General features: G+C 35.5%; 1 protein-coding gene across 2 annotated transcripts; it reads right to left on the reverse strand.

Moving 5' to 3' along the window:
* Positions 1–720: 720 nt before the first annotated feature.
* Positions 721–24,188, reverse strand: pcsk1 (proprotein convertase subtilisin/kexin type 1). 2 transcript variants are annotated; one of them, XM_051093184.1, is made up of 14 exons: positions 23,780–24,188; positions 23,037–23,141; positions 22,645–22,770; positions 14,955–15,101; positions 12,713–12,789; positions 9,622–9,710; positions 9,178–9,350; positions 8,243–8,455; positions 7,953–8,053; positions 7,619–7,852; positions 5,784–5,941; positions 5,571–5,704; positions 5,320–5,481; positions 721–4,716 (listed from the first exon to the last, which is right to left on the reverse strand). In XM_051093184.1, exons 1-14 carry the CDS (start codon positions 23,951–23,953, stop codon positions 4,306–4,308), a joined length of 2,304 nt encoding a protein of 767 aa, XP_050949141.1. In that variant the 5' UTR covers positions 23,954–24,188; the 3' UTR covers positions 721–4,305. The 2 variants fall into 2 exon arrangements, with proteins under 2 accessions (XP_050949141.1, XP_050949140.1); XM_051093183.1 differs by having other exon boundaries at positions 721–4,719; positions 23,780–24,186.
* Between the last annotated feature and the right edge of the window lie 1,228 nt (positions 24,189–25,416).

Raw genomic sequence — 25,416 nt, forward strand, 5'->3', positions numbered from 1 at the left:
ATTCATTTTTTTCTTATGAAAACTATATACATATATACATAAAACATCTACTATGTATAATGAAACATCTATTTATATGTCCCTGAACTTTGCTCTTTTTAGTGTACACAAGATGGCGCTATGTCTCTCTATGACATACTAAACATGTCTTGTAAATCGAGCTGTGAGAATATTAAACTAAAACATAACCAAATTCTCACATGCATCGGCACATTTAGAGTACAAATACAAAAGCTTTTTTTGCCTATCTAAGTGTTCACTTGATTGATTTGACGTTTTAATTTTTGTAATTACCACTAGAACTGTTCAGGCGGTGACTTGTTCTTTAATTACCACCGTAATTTACTGATTTCATGCAAATAGGTTATAGCATGTCCTCAAGCAAGAATATATATAGGCCAGTTTACAGTATATTGAGGAAATATTTGGACATGCATGAGGAATAGCTGTTACATAAAGCTCTCACAAGCCAGAGATGTTTGCATTATTAATAAAGCAGGAAATGAAGTAGCCTATTAACTTTCTTTCTCCACATGTGTGTGTTAAAGAAAGAAAGCTCTTCTGCACTCCAACATGCATCCAAAACTTTAAATATACACATATATGAAAACATGTTTGCTTGCAATGTTACCGTTTAGTTTATTACGATAAAAGTCATTAAAACTGTACAGTTCATAGTACACTAAGGCTGCTCTAAAAATAAATAAATAAATAAAAGTATGTGCTGAACCATGACAAACATTTATTAAGTCATTTCTTTTTACAAACTGGTATTTCCAGTAATTTCAGATTATATGTTTAAAAAATACAAACATAAATGTGGTTTCTAATTTACGTTTTGCACTCAAACTTAGTTAATTTAACATCGGATAACCTGTAAATAGAACAGAGCAGGAACATTCAAGCCTGTTTTACAAATGCAAATCACAGACAATCCCTTTCAGAGCATCATCACAACAGCTGGATAGAGTTTATTGGAAATCAGGTTAAAAGTACAACATCACATAAGAGACAGAATTGCGATTTAGGCTTATGAGGTAAATGGCGATATAATATATTAGGGTTCTATATAGATATTACTTCTCTTAACTCTCATAAACTATGAACTCTTAGAAAAATAAAACTTTATCTTTGTTTTATGAATTTTGAATATAAAATCAGTTGATACATAGTTTCCTGGGATGTACAATTCTCTTTTTTATGAGTGCTAAAATCATAATTATTTCTATATTATGAGCTATTTAGAGATTATTATTTTCAAAGCACGTGTTTCTAGAGAGAGCAGGGGAGAGGTACATGGTAAAAGTTGTGCAAAAAAAGGGCAGAGAGATGTAGGCTTCAAGGTGTCCCACAGGTATATGTCCTCGGTATTCTACAGTTTACTGAACGATAGTTTTCTAAACACTGTCATCCTGAGCGTTACGGTGAAATATAAGCACTCAGTAGTGGAACCAGGTGTTACCGATGTCCTTTAAGTCTATACACAGGGTTTCCCAGGGCTTTTTTGTCAGCTAAACCACCTAAAATAACCTAAATTGTTTACTGGAATTACCTGAGATGTTAAGTAATGTTTAACTTCTTCAAATATTTACTAATAATACTAGATATACATTTAGTGTAGTGCTGCGATTAATCGCATCCAAAATAAAAGTTTTTGTTTACATAATATGTGTGTGTACTGTGCGTATTTATGTATATATAAATACACATACGTGAATGTACATATATTTAAGAAAAATGTTGTTTATATATTAAAAATATTTATATGTATATAATATCAATTATATGAATATAAATATATACATGTAAATACATGTAAATATTTTCAAAATTATATATTATATATATTATATATTAATAATAAATATATTATATATTAATAATAAATATACACAGTATATACACAGATGCGATTAATCGTGATTAATCATTTGACAACACTAATTAAATGACAAATTTTTCTATTTATAACTGATCATTTTCCTCATTTTTAAAATTTTTTGGACTATGTTTGGAATAAACAAAAAATAAATTAAAAATGATTGAATTTAATAAAATAAAAATATATTGTTAGTAGTGCTGTTAAATCGATTAATCGCAATTAATCACATCCTAAATAAAAGTACACATGTATGTTTGTGTATTCATATATGAATACAAACAAATAAACATATGCACATATATTATGTAAACACAAACTTTCAGTTTGTATGCGATTAATCATGATTAATCGATTTGACAGCACTAATTGTGAGCAAAACAGTGTTATTTTAGTATCACTGATTGTTATATTCATTTTTATATATATACTTTAAAGTTTTTACATTATTTTGAAAGTCTTAGTTATTTTGTTGTGTTTGTCATTTTTATTCATGTTTTTTTTTTTTCATTTTTATTTATTAGTTTTAGTTTAGTTTGTTTTAGTTATTTCAGTGCTTCAATTTAAACTAAATGAAAATGAGAAATGTTGCCAGCTGAAATCAAAGAAAAATATCTTTGTTTTCATCTATTTAATTACAGTTAAAATTTCTTATTTTAAGTAATAAAAAGGTCTTTGGTTGAAATAACGAATAATGTCTTTCAGTGGTTTAGTTTTAGTTAATATTAACCTTGTAGCAAATTAAGATGAAGCTGTAATTTCTTCTTACAGAATTTTAGACAAACACTGTTAATCTACAATACATAATTATTACCTTAACTATCAAATACATATATTAACTATTGCAATTAGTGCTGTCAAATCGATTAATCGCGATTAATCGCATCCAAAATAAAAGTCTGTGTTTACATAATATATGTGCATGTGCTTATATGTGTTTATATGTATATATAAATACACAAATGTACATGTATATATTTAAGAAATATTTGCATGTATATATGTATTCATATTTCTATTTGATTTATATTATATATAAATATAAATATATGTTACATTTATTTCTCAAATATATCCATGTATGTTTATATATTTATATATACATATAAATATGCACACGCACATATGTAAACAAACTTTTATTCTGGATGCATTTAATCACGATTAATCGATTTAACAGCACTAATTGTAATCAATATCATCTTAGCCAGTTTAGAATAAAACAGTGAGTATACATCATTTTAAGTGCAATTTTCTCTACATATAAAGTACCTTAGTTCACCTTTCATTTGGCATTGGTATCTCACAGACTCCCTGTAGTTCCATCATTGACCTCTAGAGGTCCACAAACCCCAGTTGGGAAACCCTGCTCTAGAATAACACACTATTTTAAGTATCTATTTGAATTGTGAAAAGTGGGTGTTACAAACCACTGAAAATGAAAAGAATTTTTTGACATCAGTCAAACAGGCAAGTCATTTTAAAGGCTGAGAGCAAGTCATATTTTGTTAAAATATTAAGACAAACATTTATTTGGAATAACGTGCACTCACGAATTGAGAAAATAAATCAGGTCAGATTTGATTTCACATCAACTTAAAGGGACAGACCACTCAAAAATGAAAAATACATTTACTTACTTTAACATCATTCCAAACCTGTATGACTTTCGTTTTAAAAAATGTTGCCATTTAGACTACAGAAGTCAATGGGACCCAAAACTGTTTGGTTTCCAACATTTTTCAAAATATCTTCTTTAGTGTTCAGCAGAAAAAGAAACACATACAGGTTTAGAAAGACATGAGGGATTTTTCATTTTTAGGTGAACTGTCTCTTTAAAGTCGGACTGATTCTGCGAAGATTGACACTTTCACAAATTGCTACAATTTACAATCATCGTCTTCATAATAGAATATTCTCATAACATCCTAATGTAAACGCTTTATAGCATGCAGAAGTTGGTGGCAGTGAAGGCAACATGAGAAAAATCATCAAGAGGGCAAAGGGCACGAGACGCCATAATTGGTCCTGTCATTGGTTTTAAATCTTAGCAACCTGGTTCAAAACTGAGGGATAAATACAGCTGGCTGTTCACCACAGATATACAAACACTCACACTGACAGACACAGGCCGTAGAATGCTTATAGTTGATAACTACATGTGCAGATAAAAACAAGCTTGTCTGGAAGAGAACAAAACGCATCTTATTTCATCCCATCAACTCTAGTCGTGTCAAGTTCTTCTACGTACCAGCTTACTTCCTTTCTTGCCCCTTCGCCCTGCTGAAAAGACTAGCGTAGCAGCTAGTTTTAGATGTAGTTTAACCACCAAGACCAGTTTAACACCATGGGAACCCTAAGCTGGTCTTTTCAGCAGGGCATCCAGCTTCTTTTACCTACTCTTCCTGTCTTTCCCTCTTCTTGTCTCACTGCTGGTCGTCTCCGAGCATGTCAAACAGCGCCTGCAGCAGTCGGTCGTCTCTGTGCCTGTACGGTTGGGCTCTGTAGAAGTTGTCGCTGTAGTCACTGAACAGGCCGTTCTCTGAGCCCCTGTAGCGGTTTAGCTGGTCGAGGGCCTGATACAGCTTCTGCGGGGGGATCCTCTCGGGCTGAAAGGTCTTGGGAGGTGATGGAGGAACTACTAGGGCGTGCTGAGGAACTGCCGGGGTTTGCCTGTTGAAGGCTGACTGGAGGAGGCGCAGCAGGGCCAGATTGCCATTGGAGGAGCCTGGAGATTTTGGATTTTCTTCAGGGACACTGATGGAAGCAGTGGATGGGAGTGAGTCTGGGACCACTGGACTTGAAATTTCAGGTTTGTGAGCTGGAGTCGGAGCTTCCTGCTGGTTAGAGAAAGAGGAAGTTGAGGTAAGACTGGAAGAATTGCATGACACTTATTTACAACAGGTCGTAAAACAGAAAAGGTAAATACACCTTGCAGAATCTGCAAAATGTTCATTATTTGACCAAAATAAGAGAGATAATACAACTGAAGGACTCATATGTAACTATTACAGAAGGTTCAAATGCTCACTTATGCTTCAGAAGAAAAAACAATGCATTAAGATCCGGGGATGAAAACTTTTGAACAGAATGAAGATGTGTACATTTTTCTTATTTTACATAAATTCAATATTTATTTTCATTTAGTACTGCCCTTTAGAAGCTACAGAAGATACTTACATGTTTCCTAGAAGGCCAAATAAATTAAATTCACCCTCATCTTAAAATTTCAAAAGTTTTCACCCCCTAGCTCTTAATACATTGTGTTTCCTTCTGAGGCGTCAGTGAGTGTTTGAACCTTCTGTAATAGTTGCATATGAGTCCCTCAGTTGTCCTCAGTGTCCAACAGACTGTGGACTAAAAATGGAAGAAGAAATTTCCTCCACAGTCACTGTATAATTTGTACTTTGGCAGCACCTAAGTTTGGCCCCTGTTCTAACCTTGATCATGTCTTCCATCGGTTCCACTCCTCTGCGATCGTTTTGAACGGCATTGTAGGGTGTATAAATCCTCGCCTTCTTCATGTGCTCTGGCTTCTCAGACGTCCCGTGCAAAATCAGCTTCCAGCTGATAATCTGACCCTCATTCTCCATCCGTCCAGACTGCAAGCCAAAGAAAGAAGAAAATGGATTGTGATTAGCAGGCACTTCATGTGCATTTGACCTCTGTTTGCAGAGATGCTGGTATATACCGTATCTGTAATCTTCAGTGTCCAAGTCCCGGTGGGGTTTTCTCCCCAGGTGTGCACAGACATGAAAGCCCAGTTTCGGAAACCATTGGATGACGTGTCCCTCTCTCTCTCCGCCAGGAGGACTGTAGTGGTACCTAATGAGACAAACCCAAAAATCAGTGTTCTCATTCCCAAATGTGCACATGGTAGTGTGTTTAAATGTTTTTTTTTTACCTGATGGAGACGTCAGTGTGATGTGGAGGTCTCCTCTCCTTGTGTACTCAATGCTGACCTCCACCTGGACATGCTCCAAAGATGCAATAGAGTTCGCCTGTCCTGCGCAAGCCTTGGTGGGGATCTCAATGGCTATCTCACCTGCAGCCTTCAATGGTCTGTAAACAAAGCAGGGTATTCTTAGAGGTTCAAGCGCGTAGCGCTGAAACACTATTGTAATTGTTAGAATGGGGAAGGATCAGCGATCTTCGAAAATCGCAGTGCACGGTCTTGGTCCTAGTGCAGGGGTGTCAAACTCAGTTCCTGCAGCCCTGCAGAGTTTTGTTCCAACCTTGCTCCAACACACATACTATGCAATTTTCAATTAAGCCTGAAGGACTTGATTAGTTGGATCAGGTGTGTTTAATTAGGGTTGCATCTAAATTCTGCAGCGCTGCGGCCCTCCAGGACCAGAGTTTGACACCCCTGTCCTAGTGTCCATAAGGACATTTGTGTATTTTAAAAAAAAAAAACATGGAGCACCTATTAGACAAGGTTAACTGAGGCCAATCGGAACGAAACTCATTGGACCTGTTTGACTCACAGCCCTAAAGGTCTGTGAGAAATCGTGAAGAATTCGGCCACTAAGGAGTGATATCGCATTCTTTAAGCACATAAACAATTGCACATTGCACGTTTTTTAACACATACATGCAATATTTGTATCATACGATAGAACTCCTCACTCTGGACAACTTTGCCTCTAGAACCACTGCTGTCAATCAAATCGTTTCTTTGGTGATAAGATGTAAAAAAGCTACATTTGCGAATTAGTCCTAGGTTTTTCACTGGGAAAAAAACACTGCAGTACAATTCTCTGGACTCTCTAGGTCAATAATTATCAAGAAAATGTAGAAATGTACCCTTTCGGAAGCTATAACGGGGTCGTTGCAAAGCATGCAAAGTTTCTTTGGTAAACTACCTGGATGCTTTTTTTAAATAATTGATTTAGGTGGTTACAAGCTTGCTAAATAATGTCTTTTTTCATATGTGCTTAAATGCCTTAAAGCGCTTGAACCCTGGTAATTGCTGCTTGCAGCTGTATTTTAATTTGTAAATGCTGTATGTTGCAAACAGTGGTTCATGTAGTTCAACAGGTGTTAGCAACACTGTTTCCTAGACAGAAACTGACTGATGAGTGATACGAACTGTAATCCCTGCAGATTACACTGAAAAGCACAGACTTTGCATCAAATAAGAGCCATGGTGATAATGCACACCAAATGCTAAAACAAGTGCTCATGGATGGATGGACAGACAAAGCCGACTGCCAAATGAGTGCCCCACTCACTCACTCTACAGTGCTTTAGACAAGGTACAGCAAATGCCAAAAAAAATGTGAACTGGCAGCTTCTGCTGTGCATGATTGCGCGGCATGCTATAAACAACATCACAATGTGTGTCGTGACATTTGCATTACGAGGAATTTTAGATCCAGGGAAATGAAACATCTGTTCAGGTGCCCTTCTTCCAGCTGAGATTTGTCTGAACACTAATGCTCTAAAATTTTATGACGTAAATCCAGGAGGAAAAGCAATTCAAAGCTCTGGCTATTGAGTAAAAACCGGAACGGCTTCCAGTTCTAAATTCCCAAAATATACCTTCGTTTAAATTACAAAAGCAGTCGTAAAGAACAAACAGATGGGCGTAAATGCACACACACACTGGATCTGTTGAATTAATGTGGCTATTAATGAATCGCAATAGCTGAGCGCAGTAACAGATGGCAGGAGATCAGGGTGGCTTTGTCTTCCATGTGTGAGATGCTTTGTTTCCGCTGAAAAAGCAAACTCTACCTTGGTTGGAACGTCTCGTCTCTGACGATGCACTGTTTCTTCTCTGGAACGTGCTTCCAGACTTTGGGATCGGCCAGGTCTACTAAGGCTTTAGCATTCAGGAGACCAAACCCAAACCGACTGTTGACCATCAATCCAGCTCCATTCCTTTTCCAGCCTGGGTTATTAGCCAAGGGATCAAACTCAGACGTCCAAACCACCAAGTGCTGAAGATCTCGCCAGGTCAGATCAGGACTAAGGTAGAGAGTAGGAGAATACATCCTTATGAATACATCTTTATTCAAATGGAATTCACTTTGTATAGAACATACAAATTGCAAGATGTTTAACATACTTTTGCTCCAAAGCCAGTGCAAATATCCCAGCAGCCAATGGGGCAGATGCAGATGTGCCAGTGTGTGTTTCTGTGCATTCATTGTGCAAATCGGCACTAGTCTGCAAGACAATAGGACATAAGATAAAATGTCAACACAACAAAACCCAACAGAGAACAAACAAACAACAACCAGAAAGACTGATCTCCAAGTTGAAATGTAGTCATTCAACACAAAGGAAATCAAAGGGAATATAAGAATTTAGATCATACCAGCAAGAAAATGTATAATTGAAGCAAAGGAGACTCACTATTCTCTGGTCGGTGTAGTCTCCGCTGCTGTAGGCCGTGGCCAGTGTAGAAGAGCATTTCTCTGCATACCAGGGAGACAAACCCTGCTGGGACGCGCTGCTGATGGAGATGGTGTACAGACTGTCTGTGTATCCATCACAGTCACAGTTGTCGCCCTGACGACCACCATTACCAGATGCCCAGACGAAAATGGAGCCCTTCCCACCACGACCCTAGAGTAAAAACAACAATTTGGAGATTATAATGAGTTTGTTAAGAGTTACATGCCATAAGAACAATGTATTCGCTGGGTAGCTGCAGTTGTGTTCTGAATGGTTGCCACGTGGTTGCTATTGTGTGCTGGTTTTTGCTAGCAGGGTTATTATCATTAACTTAAACTAATAAAACCATAACTAAAACCAAAAAGCCCTTTAATTTCTTGAAATAAAATACAAACTAGGGCTATCAAATCGATTATTTGTGATTAATCACGATTAATCGCATCCAAAATAGGGTGATCGTTGCTAGGGTGCTCTGAATGTTGCTAAGTAATTGCTAAGTTGGTTTCTAGGTGGTTGCTAGTGTGTTCTGGGTTGTTGCTAGGGTATTCTGGGTGGATGTTCAGTGGTTGCCAGAGAGTTTTGGGTGGTGGTCGTTGCTAGGGTGCTCTGGATGGTTGTTAAATGGTTGCAGGTTGTACTGGGCGGTTACTAGATGGTTACTAGTGTGTTCTGGGTAGTTGACAGAGTTTTTTGGGTGGTGGTCGTTGTTTAGGTGTTCTGGGTGGTTGTTAAATGGTTGCCAGAGTGTTTTAAGTGGTGGGTGTTACTAGAGTGCTCTGGATGGCTGTTAAGTGGTTGCTAGGTTGTACTTGGTGGTTGCTCAATGGTTGCTAGTGTGTTTTGAGTCATTGCTAGGGTGTTCTAGGTGGTTGTTAAATTCCCACACTTCTCACCTTCTGGATACCATACTCAAAAGCTTTCTGGGCCAGACGCCCGGGCCCCTCCACGGTCTTCCCGTCATCATTAGGGCCCCAGCTAGCACTGTAGATGTCAACATGATCAGGGTTAAAGCCGATGGAACTGGCTTCAATGGCATCTGTCACAATTCCATCCAGCATTCGTATCCCTGCAGATAAAAAAAGGACAAAAGATGACCTCCGCTGATACATCAAAACAATTTTCAAGTACAGTATTTGAATGCTGGCGATTAAATGCATCCCATAATCTGTGCTGCTGTATGATGTTATGACTTATATGTACAAGTGGACATGCACAGATTGTGTATGTGCATGACCGGTTGTACGGGTCAATGCTCTTATATAATCACACTACAAACACCAGTCAAACCAGAGCTTTTAAGATACAAAAAAGAACAAACACAGCTTAACAACACACACCTCCCACTTTGGAGTTGTAGGCCACTCCAACACCACATTTATTGTTGTCTGCTTGCATGGCAATCTCTCCAGCACATCTGGTTCCATGCCTGAGGATATACAGCAGAAAACAGGGTTACAATTCAGCTCCATTCAAATTGAATAAAGCCAACATGTTCAAAATTCATTATATCTACATTTGTAGAACAACATAGATAGGCAACAGTTCGGTAGGGTGTACTGGATGGTTGCTACGATGTTGTTAAAAGGACAGTGGCTCTGGATGGACTGGGTCGTTGCTATATGGTTGTTAGTTTGTTCAGGGTGTTGTTAGGGTGGTTCTGTGTGGTCGTTAGGATGGTCTGGGTAGTTTTTAGATTGTTGCTTGTGTGTTCTGGAAAGTTGCTACAGTGTTGTATGTGGTTGATATATGTTTTTAAGTTGTTCTGAGTGGTTTCTAGATAGTTGAAGGTGTTTTCCGGGTGTTCTGGATGGTTGCTAGGGTGTTGTTAGATGGACAGTGGTTCTGGATGGACTGGGTCATTCTGGGTGGTTGGTGAGGTGTACTGTACTGGATGATTGCTAAGGTGTTGTTAAATGGACAGCAGTTCTGGATGGACTGGGTCATTGCTATATGTTTCCTAGTGTTTTTGGGTTATTGCTATTGTGTTCTGGATGGCTGCTAGGGTGTTGTTAGATGGACTGCAGTTCTGGATGGACTGGGTCATTCTGGGTGGTTGGTATAGTGTACTGGATGGTTTCTAGGGTGTTATTAGATGGACAGCTGCTCTAGATGGACTAGGTTGTCACCAGGTGTTCTAGGTGGTTGCTGGTGTGTTGTTAGATGGACTGCGGTTATGGATGGACTGGGTCATTCTGGGTGGTTGGTAGGGTGTACTGGATGGTTGCTAGGGTGTTATTAGATGGACATTGGTTCTGGATGGGCTGGGTCGTTCTGGATGGTTGCTAGGGTGTACTGGATGGTTGCTAGGGTGTTGTTAGATGGACAGGGGGTCTGGGTGGACCTGGTCATTGCTAGACATTTGGTGGTTGCTGGATTGTTGCTAGTGTGTGGTTGTTAGGGTGTTTTGGATGGTTGCTAGTGTTTTCTGGGTGGTTATAGCTTGCTAGATATTTGCTACTGTGCTCTGGATGGTTGTCAGGGTGTTCTAGGTGTTAGGATGCTTTTTTTGGTTGCTAGGTGTTCTTGGTGGTTGCTACATGGTTGAAAGTGTGTTCTCTGTGGTTGCTGGATTGTTGCTAGTGTGTGGTTTTTAGGGTGTTCTGGATGGTTGTTAGGATGTTGTTAGATGGATAGGGGTTCTAGATTGCTAGATGTTTGCTACTGTGCTCTGGATGGTTGTTAGGGTGTCCTAGGTGCTTGCTATTTAGGGTGTTCTTGATAGTTGTTAGGATGTTTTTTTTGGTTGCTAGGTGTTCTTGGTGGTTGTTACATGGTTGAAAGTGTGTTCTCGTGGTTTCTAGACTGTTGCTAGTGTGTGGTTTTTAAGGTATTCTGGATGGTTCCCATCTGGTTGTTGGGGTGTTGCTAAATGGACAGCAGTTGTGGATGAACTGGGCTGTTGCTATATGGTGGCTAGTGTTTTCAGGTGGTTGCAAGGGTGTTCTAGGTGCTAGGTGGCTGCTTACAGGTTCATTTCAAATGCTGTAACACCAGATATAGTTCATGCACTTTTCATCAGTTTAATTGTCGGCTAAGTGAAAATCATATATATAATCACTTATAAAAAGGAACATCTTGAGTCAAGAAGCCAAATCATGCGAGAAATCATGTCAGAGATTTTGGGTTGGTGTTTGTTCATATCCCTTAATATCCCTATATCCCCAAATGTAAACAGTAATAATGATGCTAGTCTTCGAGGAAAATTGTATTCAGTGACTGATGTCAAAGATTAGATTAACTGTTAGATAACATCACATTTTGCAGGGAGTGATTTGCTAAAAATGATTATAGTTGAGCTTGATCTTGAAAACTCTTAATGATTATTTGTTTCCTTCCTTCCTAACACTCATCATCTGTTGATGCATTCTACACTGTACAAACAGTCCTAGCAAACCACCTTGAGCACAGCTGACAAAAGAATACGCTGACATGGGCGGGCGAGAGGACAAGCGAGCTTGCGTGTGTCTATTCAAGAGAGTGTGTGTGCATAATTATGAGTGTTTGTTTGTGTACGTGTGTACAGACGCACTATAGCTGGCACGGTATGAGTCATTCACTGGCATTGCCTGAGAGAGACATGCAACCACATTGAGAAAGAATAATGAGCGTGTCTATTTTCGTTTATCTGTTGCAGAGCTTCGTTTTCATCAGGACTGTCAATTTAACATGCTGATTTAATTATTAAAAAAGGCAACAAGAAATTAATGCAATTATGTATGCTCCCTGACCTGCATAAGAATGTAAACTACTTCTATTTAACACACTCCCTGAGGCACTAATGACATGACACACTGAAAAACAACAATGCAAATGCCAAAGATGTCAGTCTACAGCCAAAAAAAAACACTGCAGATGAATTTTACAGTTTCGTGATTTAAAGAATTAAAAAACATTTGGTTATATAACTCTAGTTTTCATATAATTGACAGTTATGGTGCTGCTTTGATTTCCTTCTTGACTACTATTTGTAATTTTGGGCCACATAGATGTGGATGGGTTGTGATCCTCTTATGTAAGATGGCACGAGTGATGTGTGTACGACTGGAATGGATTACACTCGTTCCCTGATGGAGAACAGACCTTCTCAGATCAGACCTACTGACACTGTCAGCTCTCCTTTCATAGCAGCTTAAAGATGGAAAGCGACAGCAGTCTGGTCTAATTCTCTCTGAACAGATTTAGTATGATGTTAAATAAATCTGCTAATCTCTTTAAAGAGGGCAGAACTATGCCGGTCCGAGGCTTGTAACATTCTCCAGTCAGTAATCAGTTTCCTTATCGCTGTATTTGGTGCTTAACATAATTGAAGGGCTAAAGGCTTTGGAAAATCTGTCCTTGCGTTTTTTCAAGTGTGGATCAGCGGTCTTGAGATTTTCTGCCCATTCATGCGGAGAAATAATGAAAGAGTATAGAGATTCATTCACTCACTTGTTTTCATTGGTGGAGTCATATCTGGGAAAGGGATCGGGATCGTTGTCGTTAAAATCATAGCTAGCAGCAGGATCCTACAGTGAGGAGAAAGAGTAAATGAGGGTTTGAATGATTGCGGAAAAACAATTTCTGGCATACACAGAATAAATAACAATCAGATGTGGTTTTATAGGAGTAGGATAGCCCAGAAAAGGATAGTAGCATACTGCTCTTACCGTTTCTATTTAGACTAAATAGAAATGTGTTTAAACATTTCACGCAAAACTTGATAAAAGAACAATATGTTATTTCCTGGGATCATAACTGGACAGTGAGTTTCGCTGTGTTTACAATGAGTCAGTATTTTTGTAATTGACAATTTTACTGTACTGTTCACACCCATGGACTCAAAAAATTATTTCTTTGGAAGCGTTCATAATGTACAAATCGCATAAAATGTCTTATTAAATAAGTAATTTAAGATTTTTGCATTCTTCTTCCATATCACTGCCTTGCATCCTACATTGTTGTGTGACCTGGCCCAAAAATGTAAAGGGTTTTTGGGAAAGTTGAGATAAATGCTGCCAAACAGAATACGGTGTTGGCTAATTATTGTATTTAGAATTATTATAGTTAAATAAAACTAAACAAAAAAACATTTTTTGTGTTTACTTGAAATAAAATTAACTGTAAAAACTAAAAATGAAAACAGAAAACACCAAATTAAAAACTAATGCAAAATATTAAAACTATATGTGACCCTGGACTACAAAACCAGTCTTAAGTCGCTATATTTGTAGTAATAGCCAAAAATACATTGTATGAGTCAATATTATTGATTTTTCTTTTATGTAAAAGTAATCATGTAATCATCTTAAGTAAAGATCATGTTCCATGAAGATATTTAGTAAATTTCCTAACGTAAATATATAAAAACTGAATTTTTGATTAGTAATATGCATTGTTAAGAACTTCATTTGGACAACTTTAAAGGCGATTTTCTCAATATTTTGATTTTTTTGTGCCCTCAGATTCCAAATTTTCAAATAGTTGTATCAAATAGTCCTATCCTAGCAAACCATACACCAACATAGCTAATTAATGGATTTTTATCTTTTATATTTACTGTGTTGATTGTTACTGCTATTTTATTTTATTTTATTTATTTATTTTTTTTTATATTCATGTTTCTTTCATTTTTTAATTTAAATGCTTTTTTTCTAGGGATGAACATTTTTTTTTATATTTTTAAAATATTTTTTCCGATAGTCAATGTCGATACCGATACCAATATATTTCCTTTTGTTTTGAAACAACATAAAATCTCTCCTGTGCAGAAATGACAAACAAATTATTTTTAATTGTAGTTAGTTGTGAGCAAAAACTTACTTGTTAGAACTAATAAACTTCAAAAAAAAGAAAGCTTTGAAAATAACGTTAATAAAATCAATCTCTGCTGTTTTTTTCCCCGACAAATGCAACTGAAACCTTAACATTTTATTTGTGGATTTCATAGTGATAGATATATAATATAATATAGAATATTATCTTATAAAGAACATCAAACAGATTTTAAACTAAAGCAAAAGAGCTGTAACAATTAAAAAAATCTAATTCAAGAAATCAAAAAAGACTTGTGATTTTATGACATCAATTACTCCTTTATTTATTCAGGAACACAGGTATCTTAATGCTATTTGTGTATTTTACGTCCTAAGCCGATGTTTACATTTTGAGCCTTTATTGGCCGATTCCGATAACGTTCCTTTTTTTCTAAAATGTTTTCAGAAATAAAATTACATGTTTTTACAATATATATTTTCAAGAGAAGCGTGTGCAACATCATAGCCAACATCAGACACATACAGGTCTCTGCTCGATTTAAGGCTTTCTTTTTTCTGACTGCTGTTTGTAAACAAGTCAACAGCAGAGCGACGGCTGATGCTACAATGTGCTCAAATGCTAATAAGAGACAGATGTTTGATGTTATCCTGTGATTTATGAGTCATCTCTATTGCTGGGCTCACTGCAGTCTTATGTAAATGACACATTCAGAGTGAATTTTTAAATAGCTTTGAATGAGCGAGTGGGATTGTTTGTTTGTGACCTTCCATACTGGAGGTCCTCATCAAATGGCTTTGCTCCAGTCGTGGTAGGTGTCACTACGGATAATCCTCTGCACGGTTGAGGGGGTCGGCGTTGGCATGGAAACAACAGAGGATGGTGGTCGAGTAGGCGTTGCTAATGATGACGCACTTACATAGTTAGGGTAAATATCGGTGTGGTTCCACTCGAGGCCATCATCCAGTACGGTGATGACCACTCCTTTGCCCGTAATGCCTTTCTTCCAGACCGGGATCACGTGCAGGTCCAGTTTGGGCAGGGATGATGACGTTCGGGTGTCTTGCTGGAAAGGGAGGATGATGAAATACAGTTTAAGTGAATATGTGAGTCATTCAGGGTCATATTCATGAGTAGCACTCAACACTCTCAGGTACTCTCAACCTCTTCATGAAGACAAAAGCCCTTTTTTTATGACATAACCACTGACCCTTCCAACAAAAGCTGTTTGGTTGAAAATGAAAGCCTGCGATGTAATCGTCCATGTTGACCTTTTGGTTTGTGGAGACTATTTTCAGTCCATACTAGACCGTGAGGGGATTTCTTCTTATTGACCGATAATTAAATATCAGAGAGCTGCTGTGCAGTGATGGGAAATACACTGTTGAGTGGCTAGTATATAAATAGCAGCTAACCTGAGCTGTGTGAAATGTATTAGTCGAGAGCTTTGCATCTAATTAGCCTATTTTAACTGGACAACTAGGATTTTGATTTATTTTAGTGAAGTGAATCTTTTAATTGTGTTCAACCAAATGACTCAAATTAGTTCACTAATTTTTTTCAGTGACTCTTTTTGTAGTAGTGGTCACAAGCTACTGTGTTTTTGAGTACTATGAGTGAGCAGATTTGTTAAATTCTTACTGCTCTTAAAATCTTACATCTGCATATCTGAAAATAGACTCAAGGAAGTATTTAAAGGGGTCACCGTATGCCCGTTTTCCACAAGTTGATATGATTCTTTAGGGTCTTAATGAAAAGTCTATAATGTACTTTTGTTAAAAATTCTCAATGGTTGTGTAAAATAACACCCTTTTTACCTTGTCAAAATCAGCTCTGCAAAAATCATCCTGTTCTGGTCGAGGCTGCTTTAAATGTTAATGAGCTCTGCTCACCCCGCCCCTCTCTTCTTTCCGTGGAGTGACGATCCTGTTTACTTTAGCCGCATTTAGCCGCTAAACTTGCTAACTAGCACATTATTAGGAAAGGTGATCGCAAAGATTCATAAAAAACATCAAAAGTCATAGTTGTGACACAAAAGTCATACTTTTGAAATAGTTAAAAATATGAAATGTTCAGAAAATCATAAGTCACAATTATGAGGTAAAGTCAAAATTATGACATACAGCATAAGAAAAAAGATTTACCCATTCATTATTTATGACATAAAAAATCATGATAATGTAAGTCATACTTATGAGATTATGATAATTCATTATTATGAAATTTTCAGAATTTCAGGAGTCAGAATATTTAAATTATGAGATAAAAAGTCAAAATTATGACACAAAAACAATTATGAGTTACAATTATGAGACTAAGTTTAAACTGAAATAAAAAGTCAGAATTATCATACAACAAATCATGAGATATCATGTCAAAATTGAAATATAAGTCTAAGCAGTGAAAAAAAGTTGAAATTATGACATAAAAAGTCATGACAAAAGTCATACTTATGATTTTTCATTATTACGAAATTTGTAGTACTATCAGAAGTATGAGATAAAATGAAACAAATCATGAGATATCATGTTGCAATTATGACATATAAGTCTAAATGGTGAGAAAAAATTGAAATTATGACATAAAGTATTGATGACATAAAAGTCATACTTATGAGATTATGATTTTGAAATTTTCCAAATTTCAGGATTAAGAAGTATGAGATAAAATGAAATTCTAAGATAAAAAGTCAAAATTATGCCAAAAACAATTGAGTCGAGGTTATGAGATACTAAATTCAAATTATGAGATAAAAAGTCTGAATTATCATATAACAAATCATGAGATATGTCAAAATTATGACAAGTCTAAATGGTGAGGAAAAAAGTCAAAATTATGACATAAAACAATTATGAGATACTGCATTTAAATTATGAGAGTCAGAATTATCAAACAACAAATCATGAAATATGTCAAAATTATGACATAAGTCTTAATGGTGAGAAATACTGTAGAAATTATGAGATAATAACTTATGATACTTACACTTATGAGATTATTATTCATTATTATGAAATTTTAAGAATTTCAGAAGTCAGAGGTATGAGATCAAATGAAATTAAGAGATAAAAAGTTGAAATCATGAAAAAATGTACTCAAAATGATGAGATATTAAGTTCAAATTATGAGATACAACAAATCATGAGACATCATGTCAAAATTATGTCTAAATGGTGAGAAAAAAGTTGAAATTATGACAAAAAGTCATACTTTTGAGATTATGATTATTCTTTATTATGACATTTTCAGAATTTCAGGAGTCAGAAGTTTGAGATAAAATGAAATTATGACATAAAAACAATTATGAGTCAAAATTGTGAGATAATAAGTTTAAATTTTGAGATAAAAAGTCAGAATTATCAAACGACAAATCATAAGATATCATGTCAAGTTTAAACGGTGAGAAAAAAAAGTTGAAATTATGACATGATACTTATAAGATGATGATTATTCATTATTATGAAATTTTTAAAATGCAAAGGAGTCAGAAGTACAAGATAAAAGAAATTAAGAAATAAAAAGTCAAAACTAAGACATAAAAACAATTATGAGTCAAAATTGTGACACTAAGTTCAAATTATGAGATATAAAGTCAGAAATATCACACAACAAATCATGACATGTCAAAATTGGTCCAAGTGGTGAGAAAATCATGAAATGTATTTTTTTTTTACTTTTTATGTTATAATTGTAACTTTCTAGCTCATATGTTCCACAAAATTATTCAAGAATACACAAGATTTATTCAAGCATTTTGAAATGGTAAATGGGCTTTCAGAACGTGTAGCTTGTTAAACCAAAGAAAGAAAAGACAAAACAATAATATCCTAAATAATTTACTGTAACTTTGAGCTTCAATCATGCCACACAAAGTCCCATTATTTCTGTTTGTTCACAACACAGATGTCTAATTCTGTTTGTGCAGACTTAACACACCTACTCAATTAGAAAAGGGGCGTATTCACTCGTCCCATAAAGCCTAGGCCATTTTTCCACACCAATTAGTCTTTGAAGCTGAAAAAAGCTATTACAATCGCCTCACAAAGGATTTACAAATCAGTGCATGTAAAATAACGAAAACATTTCGCTCACTAAAAAGATCTGTTCATATTATTCAAGAAGCTGTTTGCAAGCAAAACACCACTTGAGCGTATATGATGGTATATGGTGTATTTAGCAATGTAACAAAGCTGCTTGAGGCATAAAAGTGACAGGAAAAAGAGGAAGAAAGAGATCTGTGATCTGCTCACGAATTAGGCACAGCCGCTGCAGTAACATTACCATGAAGCATGACTCATAGCTGAGGTCTGACTCTAGAAGGACCGGAGGGGGAGGGGGAGGAAAAGAGACGACCCACCACACATGACGGCTCTGCCACATAGCACAATCACGACCTGCATAACCTCAAGAGGGTTATAAGCACCACAGCTGTCGTACACGTCACTGATCTAACACCTCTAAGTGAGTCAAGAAGTTTTACTGGGCGTCTCAGATATTGGCAGGTGCATAAACACGATCATTACCTCTAAGTGATACATCTAAAAATGTTCAACGTATCCGGTACCATACGGATAAAATATGAAAAATACCACACAGCGTTCTCCATACAGAAAGAAAAGAAGCATATGAGTCATCTCCTTAATTGAATTATCAGCAGTCCTCTCTGGTGAAATGTAATCCATTCACTGCCGTCTTTCTCCTCCATAAATCCATATCCTTCTTTTTTTTATCTACGCTTTCATCTCATAAGATTGAACGTCATTCTTTCTTTCGCTTTTTAACCACCTGCCTCATCACTCATATTGACCAATAGAGCGCAACGGCAAACACCCACTTTTCAGCAGCCTTGATGAAGCTATTTTTCTGTTCATTTAAAAAATGTTGTAATATAGAGTTATAAGCCAAACCAACCAATGCCAAATGGATTGAAATATTATAAACTTTGATTTGAAGCAAAAATGTAAATAACAGACTACTATAAACTGTGCATCCACTGAAGCAATGCAAATGACATCATTGAATAAATATAAATATAAATGTAAATATATTAATTACAGTCACTGTACATATGTTATATTTTATTATTATTAAATGGAAAAATGTATGAGAATTTTTTTAAAATAAAAAGTTACATATTTCTTAAAGAATGTTATATATGACATTTTTATATATACTTTTTTAACCGTACATACACATTACATACATATATATATATGTACATACGTATATATGTATAATTACACTCAAATACAAAAATATATTTTATAAAACTCTATATGCAATATAATATTTAATTATGAAAGAATGTTATATATTACATGACATATTTTATATATACTTTCTTAAAATGTACACATATATATATATACATACATTACAGTCAAAGACAAAAATATATTTTATAAAACTCAATATGTAACATGTATATGTAATATTAATATGTATATGTAATATTATGTATTTATGAAAGAATGTTATGTACTTTATGACATATATTTAATATATTTCAATGTACATACACACACACTATATATATATATAAATACAAACTATATTTTATAAAACTCTATATATGTAATATTATATAATTCTGTTAATTAATTAATTAATATTATATTATTATATTAAAATTACAAATTTATTACATTTATTAAATTTGTATTTAAAATATTTATTTAATATAATAAAATAATAATAAAAAATTATGTATTTATGAAAGAATGTTATATATTATATGACATATATACTGTTTATACTATATATATATATACACACACTATACTATATACTTTTTTAAATGTACATACACATTATATATATATATATATACACATATATATATATATATATATATATATATATATATATATCTCAGCGATTCCGTCAGTGCTTAATGAGAGTCATTTCCATGGCAACAGCAGCTTCTCTGATTGGTCGAACACTCCTCCAGATTATGGGTAGTGCATAATTCAGCAATTAATTTATATTACAAATTAAGTTAAAAATGAGTTGTAGCTTCTACAGCAGCTTATTCCAGCACTTATCAAACACTGAACTCATGGTGGGTTGTGAAAATCCCCCTTCCTTTTTAAATAAAATCCTATGCATTTCATTTTTGCTAACATTCACTTTTATCTTGTTATTCTAATGAGTTAAATATAAATAAACTGAGACGTTGACATCATCTAATAATCTAAATTCAGCGACACAGACGGAGTTTAAAATAAAACGGGGCAGGAACTTCATGCGCAATTAGGTTAAGAGGTGGCGGCACTTGCACAAACACGCTCCAAACATGAATAAAGAGGTTTAAAAACAGCGCACTTGTTGAAGCAAAAAGAACAAAAGGTCACCGGCGGTTTAGAATAAAACGTTTGCCCAAAAAACTAATCCCTCAGTCGGAAATGCAAATGGAGGTTTTCAATTTGATTAGAGCGACTTACTATATAAACCATGAGCTGTGATCCATATTAGAGGCAGCTGAATCCTTTCCATCTGTGACTGTACGGAAGCCATTCTCTGGCATTAAGAGCTTGGCTTCCATAAGATAAACCCATCAATCCATTGTGTTTCAGTAAATTGGTACTAATGTGTGATTGGCTCTTCTGTTATTTGGGATTAAAAGGGTTCTCCTTTACAATCTCGTTTTGGTTTAGCCATACTATGAGCTCTGAAAGCTTAAAAACAATAGGCTTCAACTGCACAAAGTGCGAAAAGTCCAGAGGGACAACTGACCCAGTAATGAAGACAGGAAATGTAATACATCAGCCTAGAGAGGATTGTTACAATGGCTTTTACAACACTTATAGGAAAATCTAACAAAGCCTTTGTTGATGTTAATGGGTTCTGCATTTGAACACATACTGTTCACATAAAGTCAAACATACTGAGATCACTAAGGGTTTTAAAGTCCCTATGAAATCAAAATGTAAGTTTTTTGGCTTTTAGTATCAATATGTTAGCCTTAAGGTTATCTATAAGCTTGTGTGCTCCAAAACAATGACTAAATTCGCATTTACAAGATTATAAGCATTAAAAACTTACAGTCTTGCACTTCCGCCAATATGGATCAGCGGTTTTGATGACATCACCCTGCACTTCAGCTTCTCATCAAACTTTCTGTCCAATCAAACGCTCTCTAGAATCCGAAGTGTCCCGCCCCCTACATTATAAATAGATGCTGAAGCTGCGGCTGAAATCAGTCACTTGTTCACACAGTTAGTGTATTCGTTATTGTGAATGGCACGTAGTGCGCTATATAGGAGATAGGGAACAAGCGAACAAATTAGTGTGATTTCAACTTGGCTGGAACATACTACATGATGTTTGCCCAGATTTACAGTCTGGACAAGTTGCCAAAAGTCAGAGCCAGTGTGCAGATCTGCATTGACAGATTTCATAAAAAAGCTGACCACCCACTCCCATACATTCTCAAACAATTTACATGTGTAAATGTTGGGCCATTTGTAAGAATTATTCACTGATTTATAGTAAATTATTATTTTTAATTGTTTCCCATTTGATTATGACATTCACAATGCCTAATTGGACGGGTTGTTCCTCCAGTCATAAAAGAAAAAAAAAAAAAATGAAAAAAGCAAAAATTATTGAATATGTTTTAAAAGAACTAGCACTTTCTAAAAATCCCACACCAAATAGATAGTCTTGCATTTGTCTTGTGACTTTCAAATACATTTTGCTTATTTATCTCAGTTGGTTCAATGTTTAGAAAACGTTTTTCAAAAATATGTACACTACCAGTCAAAAATCTTTAAGATTTTTAATGTTTTTAAAGAAGTCTCTTTCTGCTCACCAAGCCTGCATTTATTTGATTCAAAGTACAGCAAAAACAGTAAAATTCTGAAATATTTTTACTATCTAAAATAACTGTTTTTGATTTGAATATATTTTAAATTTAATTTATTCCTGTGATTTAAAAGCTGAATTTTTTGTAACATTACTCCAGTCACATGATCCTTCAGAAATCCTTTTAATATTCTGATTTGCTGCTCAAAGACGTTTTTATTATTATTATGTTGAAAACAGCTGAGTAGATTTTTTTTCAGGTTCTTTGATGAATACGAAGTTAAGAAGGACAGCATTTATCTGAAATATAAATCTTTTGATTACTTTTGATCAATTTAAAGCATCCTTGTAAAATAAAAGTATTAATTTCTATAATTTCTCCCCCGCTTTTAAATGGTATAGTGTATAATATTACAAAAGTTTTTAATTTCAGATAAATGCTGATCTTCTGAACTTTGTATTCATCAAAGAATCCTGAAAAAAATGTTCTGAGCATGTTAGAATGATTTTTGAAGGATCATGTGACACTGATGACTGGAGTAATGATGCTGAAAATTTAAATTTGATCACAGGAATAAATTACATTTTAAAATATATTTAAATAGAAAGCAGCTATTTTAAAGAGTAAAAACATTTTAAAATGTTACTATTTTGCTGTGCTTTGGATCAAATAAATGCAGAAGATACTTCGTTAAAAAACATTAAAAATCTTCCTGTTCAAAAACTTTTGACTGATAGTGTATGAGCTTCTGGAATCAATGCTTGAAATCCCGCACAAAGGAAGTTAAGACGTCGAGACTCACCAGATACCACTGTTGGTTCCACATGGGGTCGTCGAAAAGTTTGTCCACTGAGCAATCCTTACATTCAGTCCCCAATGGAGCACGTTTGGCCCTCCGTTTCTCATACTGCTGTTCAGCCCAGGACACCTAGAGAATAAGCCACAGGTGCCCATACAGAGCCATTTAGCAGTAAGTCCAAAACTACCTTTTACTTTTCCATCTCTTATACTGACATCACATTAGATGTTAAAAAATGATTTATTAGAAATATAATTTTATTAAAACTTTGGGAAAGCTCATGACATAAGCCTACTTATTTGATTGAACTGGTATCTAAGTGTTTTATTTTTTTAAATAAATGCTAATTTTATTATTATTCTACATAGGAGAGATGTTGTCAAAAAATCGCATACCCTGTCATCTTCTGACAGACGTTTGGTGATATGATCCGCACTTCTTTTGGTCCTGCTAGGGTGACTGTGCCGCTTGAATAAATAATGGTTTTCCAGCGCCCCAATCTGCAGACAAACGAGAGAGAGAAGTGACTGAAGAGAACGGTTCATATTTGGAGCTAAAATAAGCCTGGTCATAATGACGCAGTTCCCATCTGTCTGGTCTAGTCGGCCTGAAGCTACTTCACAAAAAAATGTTTTGCAAAATTAACAGGTCTGTCAGCTTACTTAGAGTTTGGTTTCCTTTTTTTTCTTTCTCATTTAGATAAAAAGACAGCTACATGAAACAACAGGTGAATCTTTACTTCTATAAAAGCTGACACATCTGATTATTATATAGAAATGACATTAAAGATCGTATTATTTACAATTGCTGAAATGCTTTATGGAGTTTCAGATTCAGATGTGAAAATCTAAAACATTAGACATTACAAATAAACATCCTAACTGCAAAACACATTCAAACATCACTCAGCAAACATTTCACTGTTTAATGGCTAAGCAAATGTTCTCTGATTAAACGTGTATTTCAAATCGAAAGAACAAATAAGATCTGGCAAAGCAACAGTGTTGCTATGAATAAACGCATTACACAACCACACGAACATACAGTTGGAACACAGATGCAAAGCAGAGCCAGATGTGTGAGACAAGTGTTTTATCTCACTGTATAGAGAAAAAACACAGCGTTTGGCTTGACTTACCTGCCGGACTAATTCGTAGCCGAACTCGTCGGCGATGGATCGGGCATTGTCGCGTCCTCCTGGAATCTCCACCGCCCATTCGTTGAGATACTGTCTGTCCACAGCTGAGGACACCAGCGCACAGAACAGAGCAAGAACACTGCACAGCAACATTGGACGACATCTTTCTTCCATTTCAAATCAATTACAACCACTTAAAAATGATCTGGACGATCACGATGGATACAAAACAGTTAAATAGAAATAAGTTAATAAATAAATGCAGGATATGTAAACACAGGAAATATCAGCTCGGCTTCCTTGGTGAACGCTGTATTCTCCTGTTAATTCTGATGCAGTGTGAGCGAGTAATTGAACGCGCATGGAGAGCCACCAATGAGAGAGTCGTGGAAGGGGAAGGGATGTTTACACGTCAAATTACGAACCGCTCTGACGTCAATTTCTACCTGGGGTAGGATGCTCGGGTCCCGGGGGAGTCGGGCGGGGTGAATTGCGCATGGAAAAGGAGGGGAGTGCTTCTCTATAAATAGCCGACGAGCGTTATTACACTTCGAAATTGAGCAGAAACGAAGCTTTTGTTGAAAACAAATACAAGGGATGTTCCGCACAAATGTTTTGAAACCCTTTTAGATCTGGGTTAGAGCTAGTTTTATGTAGCCTACATTTGATCAAATCAGTATCATTAGACTATCAGATATATCCGAAGTTAGGCTAAACATATAAAGGAAAGGCTGTTCAGAAATAGTTAAATAGTTGGCGTAGCTGTGTGCGTCATGAGGCGAAGATTTCAGCACCGCAGCAGTGGACAGCTCCACAACGCGAGCTGCATATGCAAAAACTATATCCATATTAAACAGCATATGCATTCCAATACAGAAATCTGGCAACATGTTTAACACTTGTTTTGTATATTTTATGTATGCATTTATGTATCTATCTCTATATGTGTGACGTGTGTTTGTATGGTGTGTATCGCAAATACATATACAAAGGCATACATAAAAAGGAAAATAAAATATGGTTTAAAATAAAGTTCTTCGAAATGTATTTCATGTTTAATAGATTTTTTTAATAGCATTTATACCAGTCGATAAATAAATAAATAAATAAAAAGATTATCAAAGGCAACTTGTTTGATCTGAACAATGCGTAAACAAACGAACAAAAAAAGTTCAGATATGTAATATTTCTTACTGTAAGAAGGCCAATTGTAAATTTTATGGGCCTTGTTTCCGGTCTCATTCACGTCCAGCTATTTTTAACAGTACAAAACAACTCGTTTTGCCGCTTGATACTGCAAACTGGTGTCTTACCATATTATTTTAATGTATAATCTTAATTATGAACACACTGGTTTATAGTGCAAACTATTTTAATGTTTACTGCACTGTTATCTCATCCTTTCCCTATAGCAGATAATGAACAGGAAGTCTCACCCATAGGCTTATTTCTACGTTAAATAAAAAGGTGGATCCAATCCTGTTTAAGGATTTCTTGTCACATGACAACAAAATGGCTTCCTGTATGTTCGTTGGCAACCGATCTTGATTTGTCAGACTAATGATTTCCAACTATAATAATATTTTAAAATTCATTTGTGCAATATAATGTGTAATGAACTATGTGACATCCTCAAA

Source organism: Labeo rohita, chromosome 21 (assembly GCF_022985175.1).
Source record: "Labeo rohita strain BAU-BD-2019 chromosome 21, IGBB_LRoh.1.0, whole genome shotgun sequence".
NCBI lineage: Eukaryota > Metazoa > Chordata > Actinopteri > Cypriniformes > Cyprinidae > Labeo > Labeo rohita.

What these genes read in the sequence shown, in the direction of transcription:
- pcsk1 (XM_051093183.1), bottom strand. Translation starts at nt 23,953, where the DNA reads ATGGAAGAAAGATGTCGTCCAATGTTGCTGTGCAGTGTTCTTGCTCTG. An exon ending in CCGATATTTACCCTAACTAT is followed by an intron (nt 12,790 to 14,954) that starts GTAAGTGCGTCA and finishes TCCTCACTGTAG; the next exon opens with GATCCTGCTGCTAGCTATGA. An exon ending in CACACTGACGTCTCCATCAG is followed by an intron (nt 5,705 to 5,783) that starts GTAAAAAAAAAA and finishes TTGTCTCATTAG; the next exon opens with GTACCACTACAGTCCTCCTG.